Here is a 20,529-nt window from a genome sequence, read left to right on the forward strand (position 1 = left end):
GAATATGAAAAATCACAATAATGAAGGAAAGAAGAGCCTGCCTACAAAAGAGAGAATGAGGCTTATGTTCCCAGGCCCATCAGAGAAAGAAAGTACCGTCCTAGCTAGACACAGAGCTATCAGGCAGACAGAATGAGTTCGCTCTTACAAAAGCAGAACACAGCAAACTGCTCTTAGGTTTAAACTTTTCAGATTTTCCCAGATCGAATTGCCGGCCTGCTTTTCAAGTAGGCTGAGCCCCGCTAACTGTACATTACGGCCTCAAAAAGAATCCAATTTCAACAACATGAAAGAAACATGCAAGGAGGCAAGAGTTTCAAATTGCAGTGGTCACTCAAAAAACAAACGGGGGGGGGGGATTCCTCTGGAGATTTTAAAGTTAATTAAACTGAAACAGATATCAATATTGTCTAAACAACAAGCTAATACCTCTTTTTCATAAACAGCCAAGTAAATCTCTTCACAGCCCTTTTCCTTCTGATTCACTTCTACTATGATAGTCTAGGACAAACGCAAACAGAAAAGGCTTTCAGGCCAAAAGTATTCTGGGGGCAGGTTTATCAGCATTCTTATACCAATCAGTCTCCAAACACAGCCCCCTTTCACACCCTCTTCCCACTCTAGCTCCTCCTTTCCCTTCCTCCTCTCCAGGGCTCCAGCCCCAACAAACCTTACTTGAGTTATGTTTCCTCAGCAAGTCTCCAGTATCCATAACTGAATGGATTACTATGCATGGGCAAATTTTAGGTGAACAGGACTTGCAACATGGCGTGCTATGTTGTCATCACCTGAAAGAAGCTCCACTGCACAGGTCGAGACTTGATATTTGCATTGTTTCACTGTTTTAGAACTGAGTATAAAGATTAAAAACACTACATGTCTTCAGCATCTTCAAAAATTCACGGGGAAGGAATCACATCCCCAGCAATAAAAACCGCTTGCATTTACTAATCTTTTAATGGGTAGGGAGAAAAGGTGCAATTTTTAATGCTAGGCAAAAAGTAAAGATAAAAATTCTCATTGTCTGTTCATCTGAGAAGCACTGCTTTTGCCTTTTGGAATCTGTGAAAGATTCAAATTCCAATTTGCCTCTTACTGCCTTTACTTCCTCTCTTGGCACTTGAGAAAGTGTGAGTTATGCCTGTCGCACTGCTTTCATTCTGCTTTAGCCCTTTTTATAGTGTAACATGAAAAGATTTACACCCACATTAAATCCAGCTGGCAAAAGTATTCATTTAGGATAGAAACAATTAGCGTAAAAAAAATTAAACAAAAGAATAAAGCAAATAATTCAGCGGTCATTTTAATTTTCCTTATAATCATTACAAGCAATCAATCACAAGAGGAATCATTTTTCAACTGAGTCCTGCCAGTCTTTGAACAACTGCTTCTTGTCCAGTGGCACCATCTTCTCAGTGTGCTGTCCCCAGCAGAGGGGGAGGCGTCTCACTGCCTCTTTAGTAAGATTGAGATGACTCAGTTCCACAACTCAATACACACACCCTCCCCCAAAAGAGCCCATCTACGCCGTCCCTAAGCCGAAAGATCCAAACAACAATGCCACTTGCCCACGGTTCGAAAACTTGTGTCTCAGAAATCTAAACCACTTCATCCCTTCACGCGGCCCCCTCCCCCATTTCCCCTAAAGTTCTCGGACCACCCTGCCCGGCGCAACGGGCTCCTTGAAGCTTTGAGCCCGGCCTCCCCTTCCATTCCCGCTACCTTCGCTCCGGGATCCCTCTGGCCCCGGTCCCCTTGAAGCCCCATACCTCCTTCCCGGTTACGCCAGCCCCCAACCCCCACCGCCGCCTTCTTTAGCCCCCCCCCAGTCCAGCCCTATCACTTTTACCTCTATCAAGCCCTCCCAGCCAATCCGCTGGCTCTTCTTCGATCGCCCCAACCCCACCTACCCTCGCCCTCTCAGTTCCCGGGGGCCCTCACTCTTCCCATCTCTTTATCTCAAGTCACCCTAAGGGTTGCAGGGCGCTTCGGCTCTCCTCCCAGAGCTCTCACTTTTCCTCCGCGGGCCCCGTGCTCTGCCAGCCCGCGCCTTCGCGTCTCCCCCCCACACACCTGCCTCCCCTCCCCTCCGGCCCCTCCACCTGCTACAGCCCCCGCTCCCGCGCGACGGGGGAGCCGGGCCCCACGGGGCTTACCTGTGCAGGGCACTCCGGATCCGCCCGTGGTGGTGGCGGCGACTACTCAGGCCCCGGCGCAGCAGCCGCGTCTCGGACTCCTCCGCAGCCGGGGGCCACAGCCGGGGCGGGGCCCGCACCGGAAGCGGCGCCGCGGGGCCGGAGCCGTGAGCCCGGGGCGGGGTGGGGGCGGGGCCACATTGGACAGGGGGCGGGGCCTAAGGCCGGAAGCGGCCAAAAAGGGACCGAGGGGCGGGGTCAAACGGAAGTGACTTCGAGGGACGGCCCCGCCTGATCGAGTCGTTGGCGGAAGCGGACTGACGCTGGCGGAAGTTTCCGCCAATGGGAAAGCGCGGACATCGCGGCGTTCCGGTGCGAGGACTTCCGCGCGGAGTTGGAAAGAGCCGGTCGGCGTCCACTCTTAGCCTGTTTTCTAGTTGCCGGGTTTGGTGTGGCGCAGCGTCCGGTTGGGAGGAAGGTAAATTAGGGACGAGGCGTGTCCGTGTTTTCTTCTGCTTCGGTCCCCTTCCCAGTTCACTGCTCTCATATCGCTCTTTCTCCGAGATTCCCGCTTCCAAATCAGTTTTCTCTGAACTTCTCCGACGGAGACCTGGCTGTCCCTCGAGGGTACTTCATCCCTTGGAGAATTAGTATTCTCACTCCTCAGGTTCAGGAGGTCGGGGAGCTATGTACCGAATGCGGCCACCTCTTGTAAAAACCCTTGCTTCTCCAACGCTTTTAAGATTTTGCCACCTGTTTAACCGCCTCTTCCAGATCGTCTTGCTTCGTCCAGCTCCTTGTCTTACTTTTATCCCCTCTAGCTTCCTCCTTGATCATTTTAGTCAAACTGCCGGGTTACCGTCTGGGCCTCATCTCTAGCGACCCTTACATCAGCCTCCCAAATTTAAATAAAAACCTGGACCTTGTCACCAGAAACGTTATCGCGTCACAGATTACTAATTGGAACATCCTTCTGCCCAGTTACAGCCTGATGTCCTTTCAGCTTGACTGTTCAAGAACTTAACTTTTTTAAAACTTTAATTAATGGGGACTTTCAAAGGCTTAGAAGTACTTCTAATCCATTGAAAGCCCCCATTAGTCCACATTCTTCACTACCCCCTCCTTTTTAATTTTTTTTTTTTTTTAATTTACTTGAGAGAGTGAGACAGCATGACCGAGGAGAAAGTCAGGGAGCCTGAAGTGGGACTCGATCGGGAGACTCCAGGGTCATGACCTGAGCGAAGGCAGTTGCTTAACCAACTGAGCCATCCAGGCGTCCTTCACTTCCCCTCTTAATGCATTTTAAATACGATTGTATTCCATTACAATCCTACTCTTACTCCTAAGCCTGCCCACCACTCTTTTCCCCACCTAAGTTTCCCCCCCTAGATGGACCAACATGCTTCTCCATGCCTGTATCTTGTTGTAGAAAATTGTCTTGCTGAACAGACTGGCATCACTAAATTATTAATTTCAACCTTAAATGGGCTCTGAACAATGCCTGGAAATTTCATTGCAGTATTTTTCTAGTTAACTTGCTTTTCACTGTCTCTGCAAATCTGTAGCCCTACAGTTCCCATACACCTTCCCCTGATTATCTTACTGAATAAGTAACAGAAAAATCAGAATGCCCTATACTGCCCAAATACAGAAACACTAAATAAAAAGAATACATGCACCCCTATATTTGTTGCAGCATTATTTACAATAGCCAGATTATTATAAAAATAGCCTGAGTGTCCATCAATGGAGAATGTATAAAGAAGATGTGATATATACACAATGGATATTATTTAACCATAAAAAAGAATGAAATCTTGCCATTTGCAACACTTTGGATAGAATTAGAGTATAATGCTATGTGAAATAAGTCAGGCAAAGGAAGACAAATACCATATGATTTCACTCACATGTGGAACTTAATAAACAATAGGTGTCTGGGTGGCTCAGTCATTAACCATCCGCCTTCTGCTCAGGTCATGATCCTAGATTCCTGCTTCTCACTGCTTGTATTCCCTCTCTCACTGTCTCTCTCTGTCAAATAAAATCTAAACAAACAAACCAAAAAAACAACCAAAAACCAAACCAAAGCAAAAACCATAGAGAACAAACTAATGGTTACCATAGGGGAGGTGGGTGGGGAGATGGAAGATACAGATGATGGGGATTAAGGAGTGCATTTGAGCACTGGGTGATGTATAGAATTATGAAATCACTGTATTGTATACCCAAGACTAATATAATGCTGTATGATAACTATACTGAAATTAAAATGAAATAAATGTAGAATGTCCTAAGATCTAGAAATTAACATGTGTTCCCATTCTGTCTTTTCCTTCTATAACTTACTAAATAAAAAATATTCATTGAACTCTCTCTATATGCCAAGCAGGGCACCTGTTTAGGTGCTTGTTAAGCAGTGAACAAAGTCCTCATCCTAAAAGATTTTTCTAGTGTTGAGAGACAGAAAAATATATGTGTGCTATGACAAAAAACAAAGCAGAGTAGGGGTTAGACAATGGTGTCAGCTGCTATTTTAGATATTAGAGAGGGACTGATAAGTAGAAACTGGAATTGATTTGATGGGCTGAGCCATGTGGATATCTACGAAGGGAGTGTTCCAGACAGAGGACACAGCAGGTTCAAATTCTCTGAGGCACGAGCATGCTTGGCTTACTAACGGGATAGCAAAGAGACCCCTAGAGCTGAAACAGAGTGAGTGAGGGGGATGGTGACAGAAAAGACATCAGAGAGGTAGTTAGGGGCTCAATCCTGTGGGTCTTTTAGGCCATGGTGACAACTCTGGATTGTCAACACTGAAACCACTGGAGAGTTTTGAGCAGAAGAGTGGCCTGATTAGATCTAAATCTCTAAAAGGCTCAATCTAGCTGTTGTGTGCAGAACATACTGCAGGGCAAGGGGAAAGAGTAGAAGCACTTGCCCTGGCAAAGGAAGATGGTGGCTTGAACTTGATGACAGCGGCGCAAGTATTAAGAAGTCAGATTCTAGGTCAATTATGAAAGTACAGCCTTGAGGATTTAATGATGGATGTGTAGGTTGAAGAAGAGAGTCGAGTCAAAGATGAAGCCAAGGTTTTGGCCTGAATAACTGATAGAATAGTGAAACCATATACTCAGCTGGGGAATGTTGTCAGAAGCCGACCCCAGTGGGGTACTACTCAGCAATATAAAAGAATGAAATATTGATATACCCAACAACTTGGCATTATACCAACATAATAATAAAATCATTCTGCTGAATGAAAAAAGCTAATCTCAAAGTGACATTCTTGAGAAGATGAGCACTGTAGTGATGGAGAATGAGTCAGTGGTTGCCAGTAGTTAGGGGTAAAGGAGTGAGTATAAAGAAATAGCAAAATGGAGGGTTTGGGGAGATGGGACTCTTCTGAAACCCAGAGAACGATACAGCAAAATACAGTCAATTTTATTGTATGATAATTTTTTGTAAGCCAAACATTTCATGCATGCTGGAGTTTCCCTTCCCAGTTCCCAGGGCTCTCCCTCTAACCTCTTGCAGTATTGTATCATTCTATCAGTAGTCTATCAAGCTTTAGTTTCAACCATATTTGCTTTAAAACAAACAAACAAAAAATCTTTCCCTTGACCCCATATTCTATGACGAAAGGCTTATCTCACTATTCCCCTTTCCGGAAAAGTTTCTAGAATTACTATCCTCACCATAGCCCAAGTGATCTTATCTCTCTTTAACATGTTCTATGGTGTCCCGTTGCTCTTGGGATCAAGACTGAAATTTCTTCATGTGGCCTGCAGAGCCGTAGCCTTCCTCTTTGGTTTTAACTCAAGATGGCAGCCTTACTAGATGACCTCAGTCGTTAAAACAGAAAAGTCTCCTCCCACCCCAGTGGAAATATGTTTAAACCCTGAGATAAATCACCCGTTCAGTTTATAAGGAATATCATTCAATCTCTCTATTTTGGCTTCCATGATAGAATTGAACAGAATAGCCTTGGTATTTTCCAGCTTCTCCCCTCAAGAGATGTAGTCTCTCCTCCCTTTGAATCTAGGCTTGGCCATGTGACTTGCTTTGTTCTATGGAACATTAGCAAATCTGATACAAAGAGATTCTTTAAAAAGTGCTTACAAATGGTGGCTTGCTCTCTCTTGCTGCTGGGAACTCTTCTGCCACGTTGTGAAAAACTCACAGCTGACCTGATGGGTGAGGAGAGAAAGGATGTCAACACCTCATCTGACATCTAACCCATTGCCAGACATATGAGTGTGGCTCCTTAGACCAATTAGCCTGCCAAGCCCTGGACATGTGAGCCAGGCCACTGTAGACTAAGTCCAGCTATGCTGGCCCAGACCCAAAGAAACCCCCAGTAAACCCACAGACCAGTGAAAAATAATATTTATTGTTCTAAAGTTAAAGCAATAAATTTTGAGGTGGGTTAATTTTTCAGCAAAAGATAAATGACACCCAGGGTATTTCTTTGTGTCTAATAGACTGGATTTAGTCGGATATACTTCTTGGAGCTGCTTAGCACCTAAAGAAGAGAGCCACCATACATCCCCTTCACGTGGCTAGTCTAGGTTATCTTATGTTGTCCCATCTGATTTCTCACTGTTTTGCTTATTTACAGCAGGGGTAATCTTACATGTCATGTCCATTGTATTTCAACTTGTTCAGTAAAATTAATATCATTTGCCTCTTTTCGTTCCTAGCGCAGCCATGGCTCGTGGTCCCAAGAAACATCTGAAGCGTGTAGCAGCTCCAAAGCATTGGATGCTGGATAAACTGACGGGTGTGTTCGCTCCTCGCCCATCTACTGGTCCCCATAAGCTGAGAGAGTGTCTCCCTCTTATCATTTTCTTAAGGAACAGACTTAAGTATGCCCTAACAGGAGATGAAGTAAAGAAGATCTGTATGCAGCGTTTTATTAAGATTGATGGCAAGGTCCGAACTGATATAACATACCCTGCTGGTTTTATGGATGTCATCAGCATTGACAAGACCGGAGAGAATTTCCGTCTGATCTATGATACCAAGGGTCGCTTTGCTGTTCATCGGATTACACTCGATGAGGCCAAGTACAAGTTGTGCAAAGTGAGAAAGATTTTTGTGGGGACAAAAGGCATCCCCCATCTGGTGACTCACGATGCTCGCACCATCCGCTATCCTGATCCCCTCATCAAGGTCAATGACACCATTCAGATTGATTTGGAAACTGGAAAGATTACTGATTTCATCAAGTTTGACACTGGTAATCTGTGTATGGTGACTGGGGGTGCTAACCTGGGAAGAATTGGTGTGATCACCAACAGAGAGAGACACCCTGGTTCGTTTGATGTGGTTCACGTGAAAGATGCCAGTGGCAACAGCTTTGCCACCCGACTCTCCAACATTTTTGTTATTGGCAAAGGCAACAAACCATGGATTTCTCTTCCCCGTGGAAAGGGTATCCGCCTCACCATTGCTGAAGAGAGAGACAAGAGACTGGCGGCCAAACAGAGCAGCGGGTAGAATGGTCCCTAGGTGACGTGATTGGAAGTCTTTATACCTAATTAAAGGTCATACAGCACAATAAAAAAAAAACAACAACAAAACTAATATCATTTGTGTAGTTTTCACTGATTTTATTGCTATTTATTTATTTATTAAATATTTTATTTATTTATTTGACAGAGAAAGAGACAGCGAGAGAGGTAACATAAACAGGGGGAGTGGGAGAGGGAGAACCAGGCTTCCTCCTGAGCAGGGAGCCCGATGTGGGGCTCTATCCCAGAGCCCTGGGATCATGACCTGAGCTTAAGGCAGATGCTTAATGACTGAGCCACCCGGGCGCCCCTATTGCTCATTTTTTTTTCTTTTTTTTAAACTAAAGGTTGAATTGTGTAAGTATTGAGTGTCATTTGTATGTATGTTTTGTCTTAAATTTAAGCTTACATGTATAGGACATAAAAACTAAGAAACAACAGGGAAATGGTCATATTATAGAATAATCATGTAATTTAGTCATAACTAGTTAAGAGAAAGATGGCTTCCATTTGCGTTCATGATAGCCAGTATTAATTATTCATGTAATTGGGTCTGTCTCAATGAGATTTGACGTTTGAGCATGAATGAGTATCAGTTTGGGGACTCAAGAAACAAAAAATGTTTTCCCATTGAAATTACCGGTGATGACATTTTCAGCTTGCATTGGTTCCATGAGAGGTTTTGCAGGATTGACTAGCCTCGTAAGTCAGGAAAGGACTGTCCTGCAGTTACTAAACCTTTAATGCCATGGAAAATTAAAATGTGACCAGATGATTAGGGTTTCCTCTTATCCTGAGGTCAAGGTATAGCCTCAGGAGCCTCTCTGAGCATGTGTAAAGCCTCGCCGAGTAAATGTAGAGAAGGAATGTGACCATCCGGTGGGGTATAAAAGGTGGTGGATCAAGTCCACAGATTCCTGAAGGGACCTCTTCATGGAGCTGGAGGCACCCGTAATGTTGCCTGCGGCCTGACTGGTTTTGCACTGTGCTGCGTGTCTTCCCATGGAGCAGGGAGGGTAAGCCCGTCAGGCTGATGCTTCAGTCCTTTCTTCTACTGCCCTGTTCATATTTTGAATTAGGCAGTTGTTACTTGGTGTCTGATGACTTGAGTTACCTGACATGTGAGCTTCCACAAGCCCGTCAACCTGGGAAAACTGTCAGCACCCAACGGCTGAGACCCAAAGTTGAGCTTGGAGAATGCCTTCAAAGTAACAGGGACTCCCTTCTTCTGTAGCCAGCCTTCTTTTGCAGGTAGCTGCTCTCCTGCCACATTCCCTTTCGACCTACTCTCACTGCAAAGGTCCTTTCCAGCCTGTGGCTCTGGGATTGGCCAACGTCCTGATGGACTGCCTTGACTGTATGGTTCTGTCACTGAGGAACAGAACAAGTCAAACCTCTAAAGCAATTAACAAGTGACTCACTGATCCCAAAGTGACTTGCTTTTGACTCACCCTTAGATTGTCTCACTCTCCTTGATGGTTTATTGAAAGCTGTCTTTGCAAACTCCAGCCAGATTTCTCTGATGGCTCTCACACTCAATGGTCCCGCAGACTGTCAGAGCAAAAGGCAGCAGGAGGTGTTTCAAGCCATCTGTCCCAGAATGCAACATCTGGTCATAGGTCTATGCCTCTGGTCGGGGCTTTTTGGAAGCCATCTGGCTCCCCACCCAGTGGAGCTGTGATAAGCTCGACACTGTCAAGTGCTGGTGAGGCTAAGAGGAGAGGAAGTCTGAGTTGAAGCTGGGCTGGCAGTGAGCTTGGTTGGCTGGAAGAATCATGGAGCCAACCAGTTGCCATAATGTGTCCACAGACCCCTGCACATGCCCGGGGGCTTTATCTCCACCAAAAAAAATATTTATTTCCAAGCACCAACACTGAATGTTGATTTATCAAGAACAGTAATATGCATTTTCTATTGTTAAAGTTGGCCAGGATTCTTGTTCTCTCTGAACTAAAAAACAACAACAACACAACTGTCAATTTCAGGACTAAAGTATAGAGAATTTAGGACAGTAAGTATTTTGGAAACATGGGCTCAGAGGATGCGAAGTATCCTAGAGAAACTTCAGTGAAAAAGAAGCTTCCAAAAACGGGGTGGAGGAAAGGAGTTTCTCCAATATAGGGTGGGAAGCACTTGGCTTTGTGTGGCTTGAGGAGTTTGGGTGCCTGGCTCATCATATCTTTATTGTCCCCATGAATCACATGACACAGCCGTGTTCCCAGTGCCCGCTTACTGCTATCTTAGCCCTCATTCTTAGCTAAAGAAAACTGAGTATTGTATAAAGGGAGCCCCTGGTGTTTTATTAAGGTGAACCACATGCAATGCCAGAGAGGTGGAAAGGGCTTATCTGTATCCCGTGCCTTCATTTACTACTTTATAGCAAGAGCATATGTTGAAAGCTTTGATTCAAACCAATCTTAACATAGGATTTTCACCTGCTGCAGTTTCAGGGAATAACAGATAACCTTATTTGGGAATCTGATTCAGAAACTTCACCTTTAAAAACTGAGCTGGGGGGCACCTGGGTGGCTCAGTGGGTTAAGCCGCTGCCTTGGGCTTGGGTCATGATCTCAGGGTCCTGGGATCGAGTCCCGCATCGGGCTCTCTGCTCAGCAGGGAGCCTGCTTCCCTCTCTCTCTCTCTCTCTGCCTGCCTCTCTCTCCGTCTACTTGTGATCTCTCTCTGTCAAATAAATAAATAAAATCTTAACAACAACAAAAAACTGAGCTGGGGGTGCTCCTGGGTGGCTCAGTTGGTTAAGCATCAAACTTGTTCTCAGCTTAGGGCTTGGTTTCAGGGTCGTGAGTTCAAGCCCTCTGCATTAAAAAACAAAGAAAACCCAACTGAGCTGGGTTTTCAGGCTCTCCAACTGAAGTGAAAGTTTGATTTTATAATGCTTATAACTGCACTGAGATTATGCTGGAAGAGAATAGAGTGGTTCTAAAACTAACTGATCTGATAATAATGTCCTCCTAACCAATTCCCTTCCATGCCACCCACACCCCCCTGAAAAGCAAACTACTGAGCTTAACTATGTGCTCATCAAGCAACCAGTCATTTCCTAATATGGACAGTTCAGCCATCCAGTTTCACTTCTGGAATTCAAGTGCTAGGAGAATGGCATTTACATTTGCATGCTTTTTCTACAATTCTTTCTCACTCCCCAAAGCAGTCTCTGTGTCATTTGTTTTAACATCAATGATAACATTGACAATGACTGAATTTCCTGGACCTGTAATATGGGATCAGCCCTGACCCAATACAGTTGAATCCTAATTGTTTGATAGAAAACTCATGAACAGTCACAAAATTTGAGGCCTTTGTCCTTATGAAAAAGAAAAGTTATCTCCAAAATGGGTATAGCCGTTAAAAACAATGAAGTCCATAATTTCTACTGACTTGGGAAGATGCCAGTGGTAGAATTCTAAAAGTAACTACCAAATTACAGAAAAATTTGTAAAATAAAAATTATTTCAAAAAAGAAAAAATTTGAATGATTTAATCTTTTGAGAAACAATTCCCATCTTAAAAATAAAGATAATTACGATGGATGCCCTAACCTCAGAGTCCAGTCTAACTTTTGTTGTCTTTGGTCAATAGGAAAAAAATGCTAGGGGCACCTGGGTGGCTCAGTGGGTTAAGCCTCTGCCTTCAGCTCGGGTCGTGATCTCAGGGTCCTGGGATCGAGTCCCGCATCGGGCTCTCTGCTCAGCAGGGAGCCTGCATCCTCCTCTCTCTCTCTGCCTGCATCTCTACCTACTTGTGATCTCTGTCTGTCAAATAAATAAATAAAATCTTTTAAAAAAAGAAAAAAAATGCTATATTAAGGAAAAATCTATAGTACTTCTTAACTGATAGTTATTATGTGCTAAGTGCTTCACTTACCTTCTCATTTAATCCTCACAATAATGCCCATTTCACAGATGAGATAACATGCTCACCGGAGTTAAGTAACATGCCCAAGGTTATGTTATAGGGAGCAGGGCTGGGATTTGAAACCAGGGCTGTCTGACTGTAATTCATGCTGGTGACCACCATGCCACGTTCCTCCCAGTAGTGTCAGTATTTCACTTGTAACCATTTATTTTTTTAAAAGATTTTATTTATTTATTTGTCAGAGAGCGAGCGAGCGCACAAGCAGGCAGAGTGACAGGCAGAGGCAGAGGGAGAAGCAGGCTCCCTGCTGAGCAAGGAGCCCAATGCGGGACTCGATCCCAGGATCCTGGGATCATGACCTGAGCCAAAAGCAGTGGCTTAACCCATTGAGCCACCCAGGCATCCCTGAGTTTATTTTGTAATACATAATTTATCCTAGTGTGCCATAGAGAATCAGTAATGTCACATATTAGCTTTGCAATTTGGCTAAAAGAAGCTAAGTCCCACATCAGAGAGTAAAACTAGAGCATTCTGTACATGAGGCTGACCTGTATCTTGCATTTGCAGAGGACCAGCTGAAAGAACGTGAGCATGAGAGTGTCTAACAAAAGACCAGAAACAGCCTAAATGCCCATCAGTTGGGAACTGGTTAAATAAATAGTTAAACACACTATCAAGAAGTGAAAAAGAAAGTAAAGAAAAAATGAGGAAGTTTTTAATGGACTGATATGGAACACTTCCCAAGACATTAAATGAAAAAAAGCAAGGTTTGTTAAAGGGTGATTAGTATGTTACCATTAATAATTGTGATTTAAAGGATGTAGTATGTACATCATTTGTATGAGTATGTAATCATGTGGAACAAGCATGACTCATGGGGTATATCTCATGGGGTATACTGTATGACTTATGGGGTCTACTGCAACAAGCAGATCCAAAATGTGACTCATCAAAATTGTTTCTTTTTTGTTTTGTTTTGTTTTTGTTTAAAAGATTTTACTTATTTGAGAGAGAGAGAGAACAAGCAGTGGAGAGGGGCAGAGGGAGAGAGAGAGAGAGAGAAGCAGACTTCCTACCGAGCAGAGAGCCCGATGTGGGGCTCGATCCCAGGACCCTGAGATCGTGACCCGAGCCAAAGACAAATGCTTAACCAACTGAGCCACCCAGGCGCCCACAGATAGTTTATTTCTTGCTTACCTGACAGTCCTGGGCAGATATTCAGGTCAGGGACATGGTCGTCTTTCATTGCTGGTGTTCAGGAGCCTAGGCTCTTCATTCTTGTGCTGTCCCACCCCATAGTCACCAAGTGGTACACATTGCTTCCAGTCACATTACATTGGAGAAAACTTTGTCGTATGGCCACTCCCGAATTGGAAGGGGTGTGTGCCTGCAGAGAATAATGGCTTTTGGCAGACAGCAAGAGATCTCTGTTACAGTTGGTCTTTCTGGTCACCAAATACAATCACTCTTCCCCAAAGGGAGACCACAAGAAGTCCTATCCAGTTATGGCATCCATATGAAAATTTGGATCGCAGTCTTCTTCAATTGGCCTGAACGAATTTCCTCACGATCCAGCAACCTATAATTAAAAGCCAAGTTGTTGCCACGTCACCATTACCCCACTACACAGTGACAGAGGGGACAGGAAAACTGCAACACAAACTACTTGGAAGAGGGAGATTGGGAAACATGTACAGTCATGTCTAAAGCAATCATGGAATCCTGCTAGATGGACACCGTGAAGACTCCCTTTCCGGTAGTGAAGGAAGCACCTAGAAGAGATCCAATCTTGCTCTTTAGGAAAAATTCTCTTGTCCTTGTTCTCCTTATGCCCTGGTTCAGCCCTCTGCCAGTGCTTTCCCTGGCTATACGTGAGGTGGGGGCATGCCCTCCTTGGGGACTGTATGGCCCCAGGTATTATTTTATGGCTTTCCTTATTTACTCAGGCCAGGCTTGTGGGGTTGAGGCAGTACAGAATCTTCGGGTCGATTTGCTTCTAAGCAGCTTCTTGTACCAGAAATCATGCCTCAAAGATTTTTTTTTCCAGGATAGAAGTATCAACTTTCATTTATTTCTTTACTCCACGCCTCTCTCTCCCAACTTAATGGCAGTTACAGTGAAGCCATATGAAACAAAGGCTTAGGAGGAAGGAAAGCCTCGAGACTTTTCTTTGCACTCGTGCTGGAGTCCTCTGTTTAACTGAAATATCTTTGTGGATAACCTTTTCAGTCTTTTTTCCTGCTGTTGGGGCACAAGGCCCTAGTTCTGAGCGCCCTCAGTTCCTTTTCGTGTCAGCTTGCAAACCAGGACATTCTTGCTTGAGCTTGCCTCTTATGGTATCTTGTTAAACACAGCAAGGAGCTGCCAATACACTCTGACATTCTGACTCATGATCATGACTTCAGAAAACCATGGAAAGAAAGAGAATGTTTTTTCTTTTTACCTCTTCAAGTGTCCCTATTAAAAACAGACACCAAAAAAAGCGAGTTGGTTTTTTTTTTAAGATTTTATTTATTTATTAGGTTAAGAGAGATACAGAGAGAGTGAGCACAAGCAGGCGGAACAGCAGGCAAAGAGAGAAGCAGAATTCCTGCTGAGCAGGGAGTCCGAGGTGGGACTTGATCCCAGGACCCTGGGATCATGACCTGAGCAAAGGCAGATGCTTAACAACTGAGCTCAGCGGGAAGCCTGCTTCTCCCTCTCCCACTCCCCCTGTTTGTGTTCCTTCTCTTGCTGTCTCTGTCAAATAAATAAATAAAATCTTAAAAAAAAAAAAAGAAAAGTGGAGAGAACAAAAGAAATATTGATAATTTAATGAGCTAAATTAGCGGATACCAATTGAGTTCCCATGGCCTTGAGTACTGTCCTCGGTACTTCAGACTCCGTGTTCTTAGGGCACCTGGGTGGCTCAGTCAGGCCTCTGCCTTCAGCTCAGGTCATGATCCCAGGGTCCTGGGATGAGCCCTGCCTTGGGCTCCTTGCTCAGCAGGGAGTCTGCTTCTCCCTTCCCCTCTACCTCTCCCCCTACTTTTGTGCTCTCTTTCTCTCTCTGTCAAATAAATAAATAAAATCTTAAAAAAAAATAAGACCCCAAGTTCTTCACATTCAGGAACTCACAGCTTGTCTCCCTGTGAATTTGTCACTGGCAGGCAGGCCCATATAACCAGGAATCTCTCCACCAGAGAGATACTACTGGATTCTATTGGCTAGAAGTCTACTGGATTCTAACCTCTTATAGGCAGAGCTGGCTGCATGTTGCAAAGGACTAACCAGACCTACTGAGTCTACTCAGTAACAGGCACAGGTCACATTCCCTTGCCAGCCACCTAACCAGCTTCTAAATGCCCTTAGATCAGACACTGGGTATTTTGGGACTAAGGAACTTAAACCTTGCTTGAAAAAGACCTTAGAGCAGTCAAACTCCAAAGGACTGATCTTCAGTTTCATGTTCCTCAGCTAACATGAGATTATCTGTTACACAACAACAAAAAATTGGAAAATGGCACTTACCAGACATTTGAAATCGAGGTTCCCCAAGAGCTGCCAGAAAGCAGATGATCCTTCGAAGTTGCTACTGAACACGAGAACCTTGGAGCAACCCGATGACTGTATGAAGTGCAAAGCCAACAACTACTCAGCCACATGTCTTTCTTCCCATGCTTTTGTTTTCTGTCCCACTGGCCATCATTTTCCACTCTAGGTGTTCAAGTGTATATAATTAAAAATTATTTGGTGGGGTGCCAGTGGTTAGGCATCTGCGTTTGGCTCAGGTTATGATCTCAGGGTCCTGGGATCAAGCCCCACATCAGCTCCCTGCTCCTCCTGCTTCCGTTCCCTCTCTGGCTGTTTCTCTGTCCAAAAAAAAGGTTATTTGGTAATAATGTTTTCTAAAGAAAAGTTGCAAAATTAGTACCAAAAATTCCCATATACATTGGCCCCATATTCTGCAAATGTTGACATTTTACCACATTTGTTTCATCATTCTCTCTCTGTATACATGTTATTCTATTCTATGATCCATCTGAGAGTAATTTACAGATACAACATCCCTTTAAAACTAAATATTTTAGTGTGTGTTTCAAAAGTACAAGTACACTCTCCTACATAACCATTGTACAATTCATTGGAAATCAATTTTTAAAAGACTTTATTTTTATTTATTTGTCAGAGAGAGAGAGAGCACAGCAGGCAGAGTGGCAGGCAGAGGCAGAGAGAGAAGCAGGCTCCCTGCTGAGCAAGGAAACCTATGCGGGACTCAATCCCAGGACCCTGGGATCATGACCTTAGCTGAAGGCAGTGGCTTAACTGACTGAGCCACCCAGGCGTCCCTGGAAATGAATTTTGACACGATACTATTATCTAACTTACAGATCATACTCCTTTTTTTTCTAAATGTCCCCAAAGTATCCTTTATATCAAAATAAAACAAAAACTTGGGGCACCTGGGTGGCTCAGTGGGTTAAAGCCTCTGCCTTCAGCTCAGGTCATGATCTCAGGGTCCTCAGATCAAGCTCTGAATTGGGCTCTCTGCTCAGTGGGGAGCCTGCCTCCCCCTCTCTCTCTGCCTGCCTCTTTGCCTACTTGTGATCTGTCTGTCAAATAAATAAATAAAAATCTTTTAAAATTTTTAAAAAATAAAACAAAAACTTGTTTTTCTGGTCCAGGATTACACACTGCATTTTAAAATAGTCAAATCTCAAAAAAAAAAAAAAAAAAAAAAAAGTCAAATCTCTTGGGAGCGCCTGGATGGCTCAGTTGTTTGAATGTCTGACTCTCGATCTCGGCTCAGGTCTTGATCTCAAGGTCCTGAGTTCAGGCCTTGCACTGGGCTCCACAATGGGTGTGGAGCCCACTTAAATTCAAAAAGAAAAAAAGAAAGCCCTGGGGCGCCTGGTTGGCTCAGTTGGTTGGGCAGCTGCCTTTGTCTCAGGTCATGATCCCGGGTCCTGGGATAGAGGCCCACATTGGGCTCCTTGCCCACACTGGGCTCTTCGCTGAGCAGGGAGCCTGCTCCTCCCCTGCTTGTACTTGCTTTCTCTCTCTCTTCTCTGCCAAATAAATAAATAAACACTTTTTTTTTTTTTAAAGGAAGTCCAATCTCTTTATTTTCCTTTAAATAATCTACAGTCTTCTTTTATAACTTTGACTTTTTTTTTTAAAAAAAGGTTTTTATTTATTTATTTGAGAGAGAGAGAGAGCATGTGTGCACATGCGTGTGGGGGAACAGAGGGAGACAGAGAGAGAATCCCAAGCTGACTCTGCCCCAAGCATGGAGCCTGATGTAGGGGCTTGATCTCATGACTCTGAGATCATGACCGAAGCCGAAATCAAGAGTCAGGTTGCTCAACTGACTGAGCCAGCCAGACACTCTGGCTTTGACTTTCTGAAGAGTACAGGCCCGTTATTTTGTACCATGTCCTCAGTTCAGGTTTGCCTGATTAGATTTGAGGATATGCATTTCTGGAAGGAACACTGCAGAAGTGGTACCATTTATTTTCAGTGCATCGTATCAGGAGGCATATGGTATGACGACGTTAACTTTGATCACTTGGTTAAGGTGGTTGTCTGCCAGTTCTCTGTACTGTAAAGTTATTCTTTTTCCCTTTGCAATTAGTAAGGATTTTATATGGACCCAGGTTCCTTCTGCCTATCATCCTTGGTGTCCTTGTCACCAATTGTATCCAGTTAGCAGAAGAGGAAAGAAAAGAGTTTCATGGCGTGGGGGAAGTGGGGAGTGGCTGTTACTAGGCCAGTCCTGGAAGGGGCACCCATCAGATTAACCCTAATCTGGCTCACATTCCATTGTAGAGAATCGAGTCTAAAGATTCTATCTAATTGCAAGGGACAGTAGGAAACATTGCCTGGCTTTGTGCCTGAAGGAGGGAATGCACATTAGTAGGGAGCTCGAGGTCTCCACTACAGGATACAACTCTTCCGGTGGACTTTTTAAATTTATTCTCAGGGGCTCTGGTTTCCCCTTGCCCCCTTAGAGGAGATCTTGGTCAGGTCCCTCAACTGTGCTGATCACTCTTAGGTTTCATGAGTCCTCCTGTCACACTGGTCTCCCAGACAGCGTGAGTTAAGCAACAAAAATGCCCAGCCCCCTGTAAGAGTCATCATTCTAAAATTGATTTAAAACTGAGGCTTCTTGGGGTGCCTGGGTGGCTCAAGTCAGTTAGGTATCTGCCTTTGGCTCAGTTCATGATCTCAGAGTCCTGAGATCGCGCCCCATCGGGCTTCTTGCTCAGCAGGGAGCCTGCTTCTCTCCTTCTGCCTGTCACTCCCCCTGCGTGTGCTCGCTCTCTCTCTCTCTCTCTCTGGCAAATAAGTAAATGAAATCTTGAAAACCAAATAACAAGAAAACCCCTGAGGCTTCTTCCTCCCTTGCAGCTAGCTTGGGCCTCTGTGAGGTGGGTCACCTCCCACAGAAAAGGACTGTGTGACCGGTTTCACTCCCTCATTCAATACTTCCATTCCTTTCTTCCTCTTGCTAGCTAATGTCTCTGAGCCCTGCACACTGGGGGTCTGCTAGTCTATGTGCTGCCTCGGTGGAGGTCAGAAAGAGGTTCTCCTCGGGGATGCCTGCCATCCTACAGGGAGAGGGCTGCGCCTCCGTGTGAAGTAGAAAAAGGCAATTCCTCCGAGAAGACACAACCCCCTGCCAGGGCATATGGTTTGGAGCTTGGAAAGCAGGCTGGATTGGAGCCCCGTTTGCACCTACAGCCAGGCACGCGTTTCAGTGAATGACTTGCACAACCGTAAGGTCTGTTAAATGTGGAGCATATGGACGAAGTTCTGGGCCAGAAGCTCAAGTTTGCCCTTAACTAGTGCTGTCCTGAGTGGCAACTGCATTCTCTGGGGTTTGCAGAGATTTAATGCTACTCTTTTTGGGGAAGGGAATGGATTCCTTAGTTCTATAAAGCTCCATCATTCCATCAATGGTGACCACATCTCTGTAGTTTCTTTCTTGTAGATGAAGGCATTGCTTTTACTGGTGTTTGTTCATAAGTCTTTCTCAAGACTCTGGGCATCTGGGGATGTGCCTCCACCTTCCTCCCACTGAAATGTAGTCACTTCTGGCAGCGTTCTCGAAAAGGATCTGAGACTGAACTTCTCCAGACCCCCTGCATGTATGTTTCATAGCAAAGGACACGTTCATTTGGGAGTGTGGCTACAACCCAAACCATAGCCTCATCTCTACCCCGTGGGAGGCCTGAGGCAGTCCTTCACCTTTGACCTACTCCAGCTGTAACTCAGACACTGGCCACTCTGTCTCTCAAATTGGAAGGAACACGCATTATGTACTATTGGGTGATCCCAGTAAAACTCCTCCCATCAGTGTGAGGTGATGGGTACATACTCTTACAATGAGGTTAGGGGTGTGGCAATGACTCAGGACACGGATAACTTTCTCTAAAAACCTTAACTCTCCTATATTTTTCAACCTCTCCAACATCTTTTACAGGCTGGAGGTGGGTGGTGAACTAAGAATGAAAAGCTGTGTTTCTATCATCTTCCCCTGTAAATCCTGTGGTGGTGGACTGGCATCTAACTTGGAATGTGACTTTATTGTTTGGGGATCTGAGACAAATCAGACTAAGTGAGCTTCATTTCAACATCCTACGTGTAACCTATCTCTGGAAGTATACATAGGGAACAGGAAATATTGGTTACCTTCGGTGGGAAATGTGTTTGCTCAGGGAAGCCATGGGAGGGAGAATTTTTCACACATACTCTGAACTCTTTTTAAACTCTCTGTGTGTAGTACCTATTTAAGAAATTTAAATGAAAGTCAGATACCTTCCAAATACCCTAGTGTCCATTCACGTAACAGAGCACTTTCTAACTCTGAAGAAGAATGAGCCGCCTATTCTGAAGTAGAACAGTCTCAAAGATGTTGTTAGGTTAGAAAAGGAAGATATAGACTATTTCATAATATATTTACATACAGTAAAATTAGGCATAAATTCATATTTTTAATACATGAGGGATTTTCAGGACATTTTTTCTAGGATAAACTCAATCGTGTAGTAGTGATGACACGACAGTAGTGAACTTGAAATCAGTTACTCACCACAGCAAAGGCTTATATTTCTTGAGCCACAGGTGTCCGGTGTAAGACAGGCAGCTCTGGAAGGCTGCTCTGCTCCATGTGGTGCCTCAGGGATCCAGGCTGTTTCTGTCCAGTGACTCCACCATCTAAATCCCTTGCTGCAGCAAGGGAAGGGAGAGCTGGGGAATCGTACACTGGAACTAAATGTTCTGACCCGGAAGTGCACATATCACTTCTCTGCACAGTCTTTGAGCCAAAATTGGCCTCCTGGGCACAGCCTCACTGCAGGACAGGGTAGAAGTATTTTCCTCTTGCAGATCCAGAAAGAAGAAAATGAAATGGGCTTCAGTATCCTGTAACATCGCTTCTTCCACAAAGACACAGAAAAAAACAAGTAGGAACACCTAGGTGGTTTAGTGGGTTAAGCCCCTGCCTTTGGCTCAGGTCATGATCTCAGGGTCCTGGAATCAAGCTCCACATCAGACTCCCTGATCAGCAGGGAGCCTGCTTTCCCCTGCCCCCACCTGCCTCTCTGCCTACTTGTGATCTCTTTCTGTCAAATAAATAAATAAAATAAAATAAAATAAAAAAGAAAGAAAAAGACAAGTAACAGGAGGAGGGAGTCAGGATCTGATATCAGAAGACTTACTTTTCACTCTACTATTTACTGTATTATATGGTTTGGATTTTTTTGAACCATTGAGTCATGTGTCCTTTTTCAGTTAAAAAAATTAGGGACTTGGGACGCCTGGCTGGCTCAGTCTGTGGAGCATGTGACTCTTGATCTCAGGGTTGTGCGTTTGAGCCCTCTGTTGGATGTGGAGATTACTTAAAGATACTTAAAGATAAAATCTTAAAAAAAAAAAAAGAATTAGGAACTCTAGTGTCAATGAATACTAAAATTAGTGGGTGAAAGTTTTATAAGGAATAGGATATGGTCTATAGATAC

At 44.4% G+C, this 20,529-nt stretch overlaps 2 protein-coding genes and 1 long non-coding RNA gene across 7 annotated transcripts in view; 1 reads left to right on the forward strand and 2 right to left on the reverse strand.

Moving 5' to 3' along the window:
• ARID3B (AT-rich interaction domain 3B) overlaps positions 1-2,311 on the reverse strand; it is a 55,343-nt gene extending 53,032 nt beyond the window's left edge. For 2 of the 5 annotated variants that reach the window (XM_004758417.3, XM_045070440.1), the window contains exon 1: positions 2,157-2,310. The gene's annotated coding sequence lies outside the window, so the exon portion shown is untranslated. Of the gene's footprint in view, positions 1-429; positions 502-2,156 lie in introns of all 5 variants that reach the window. The other 3 variants (XM_045070439.1, XM_045070438.1, XM_004758419.3) reach the window with 3 other exon arrangements.
• Positions 2,312-2,503: 192 nt separating this feature from the next.
• On the forward strand, positions 2,504-7,709 carry LOC101673302 (40S ribosomal protein S4-like). The gene is made up of 2 exons (XM_045070442.1): positions 2,504-2,613; positions 6,839-7,709. The coding sequence occupies exon 2, from the start codon at positions 6,846-6,848 to the stop codon at positions 7,635-7,637; it is 792 nt and encodes a 263-aa protein (XP_044926377.1). The 5' UTR covers positions 2,504-2,613; positions 6,839-6,845; the 3' UTR covers positions 7,638-7,709.
• Positions 4,350-15,348, reverse strand: LOC106006458. The gene is made up of 3 exons (XR_001180500.2): positions 15,038-15,348; positions 12,725-13,106; positions 4,350-6,325 (listed from the first exon to the last, which is right to left on the reverse strand). It is a non-coding gene; the product is annotated as an uncharacterized LOC106006458 (long non-coding RNA).
• Between the last annotated feature and the right edge of the window lie 5,181 nt (positions 15,349-20,529).

Source organism: Mustela putorius, unplaced genomic scaffold, assembly GCF_011764305.1.
Source record: "Mustela putorius furo isolate JIRA1106 unplaced genomic scaffold, ASM1176430v1.1 tig00003972_pilon_pilon_pilon, whole genome shotgun sequence".
Classification (NCBI taxonomy): Eukaryota; Metazoa; Chordata; class Mammalia; order Carnivora; family Mustelidae; genus Mustela; species Mustela putorius.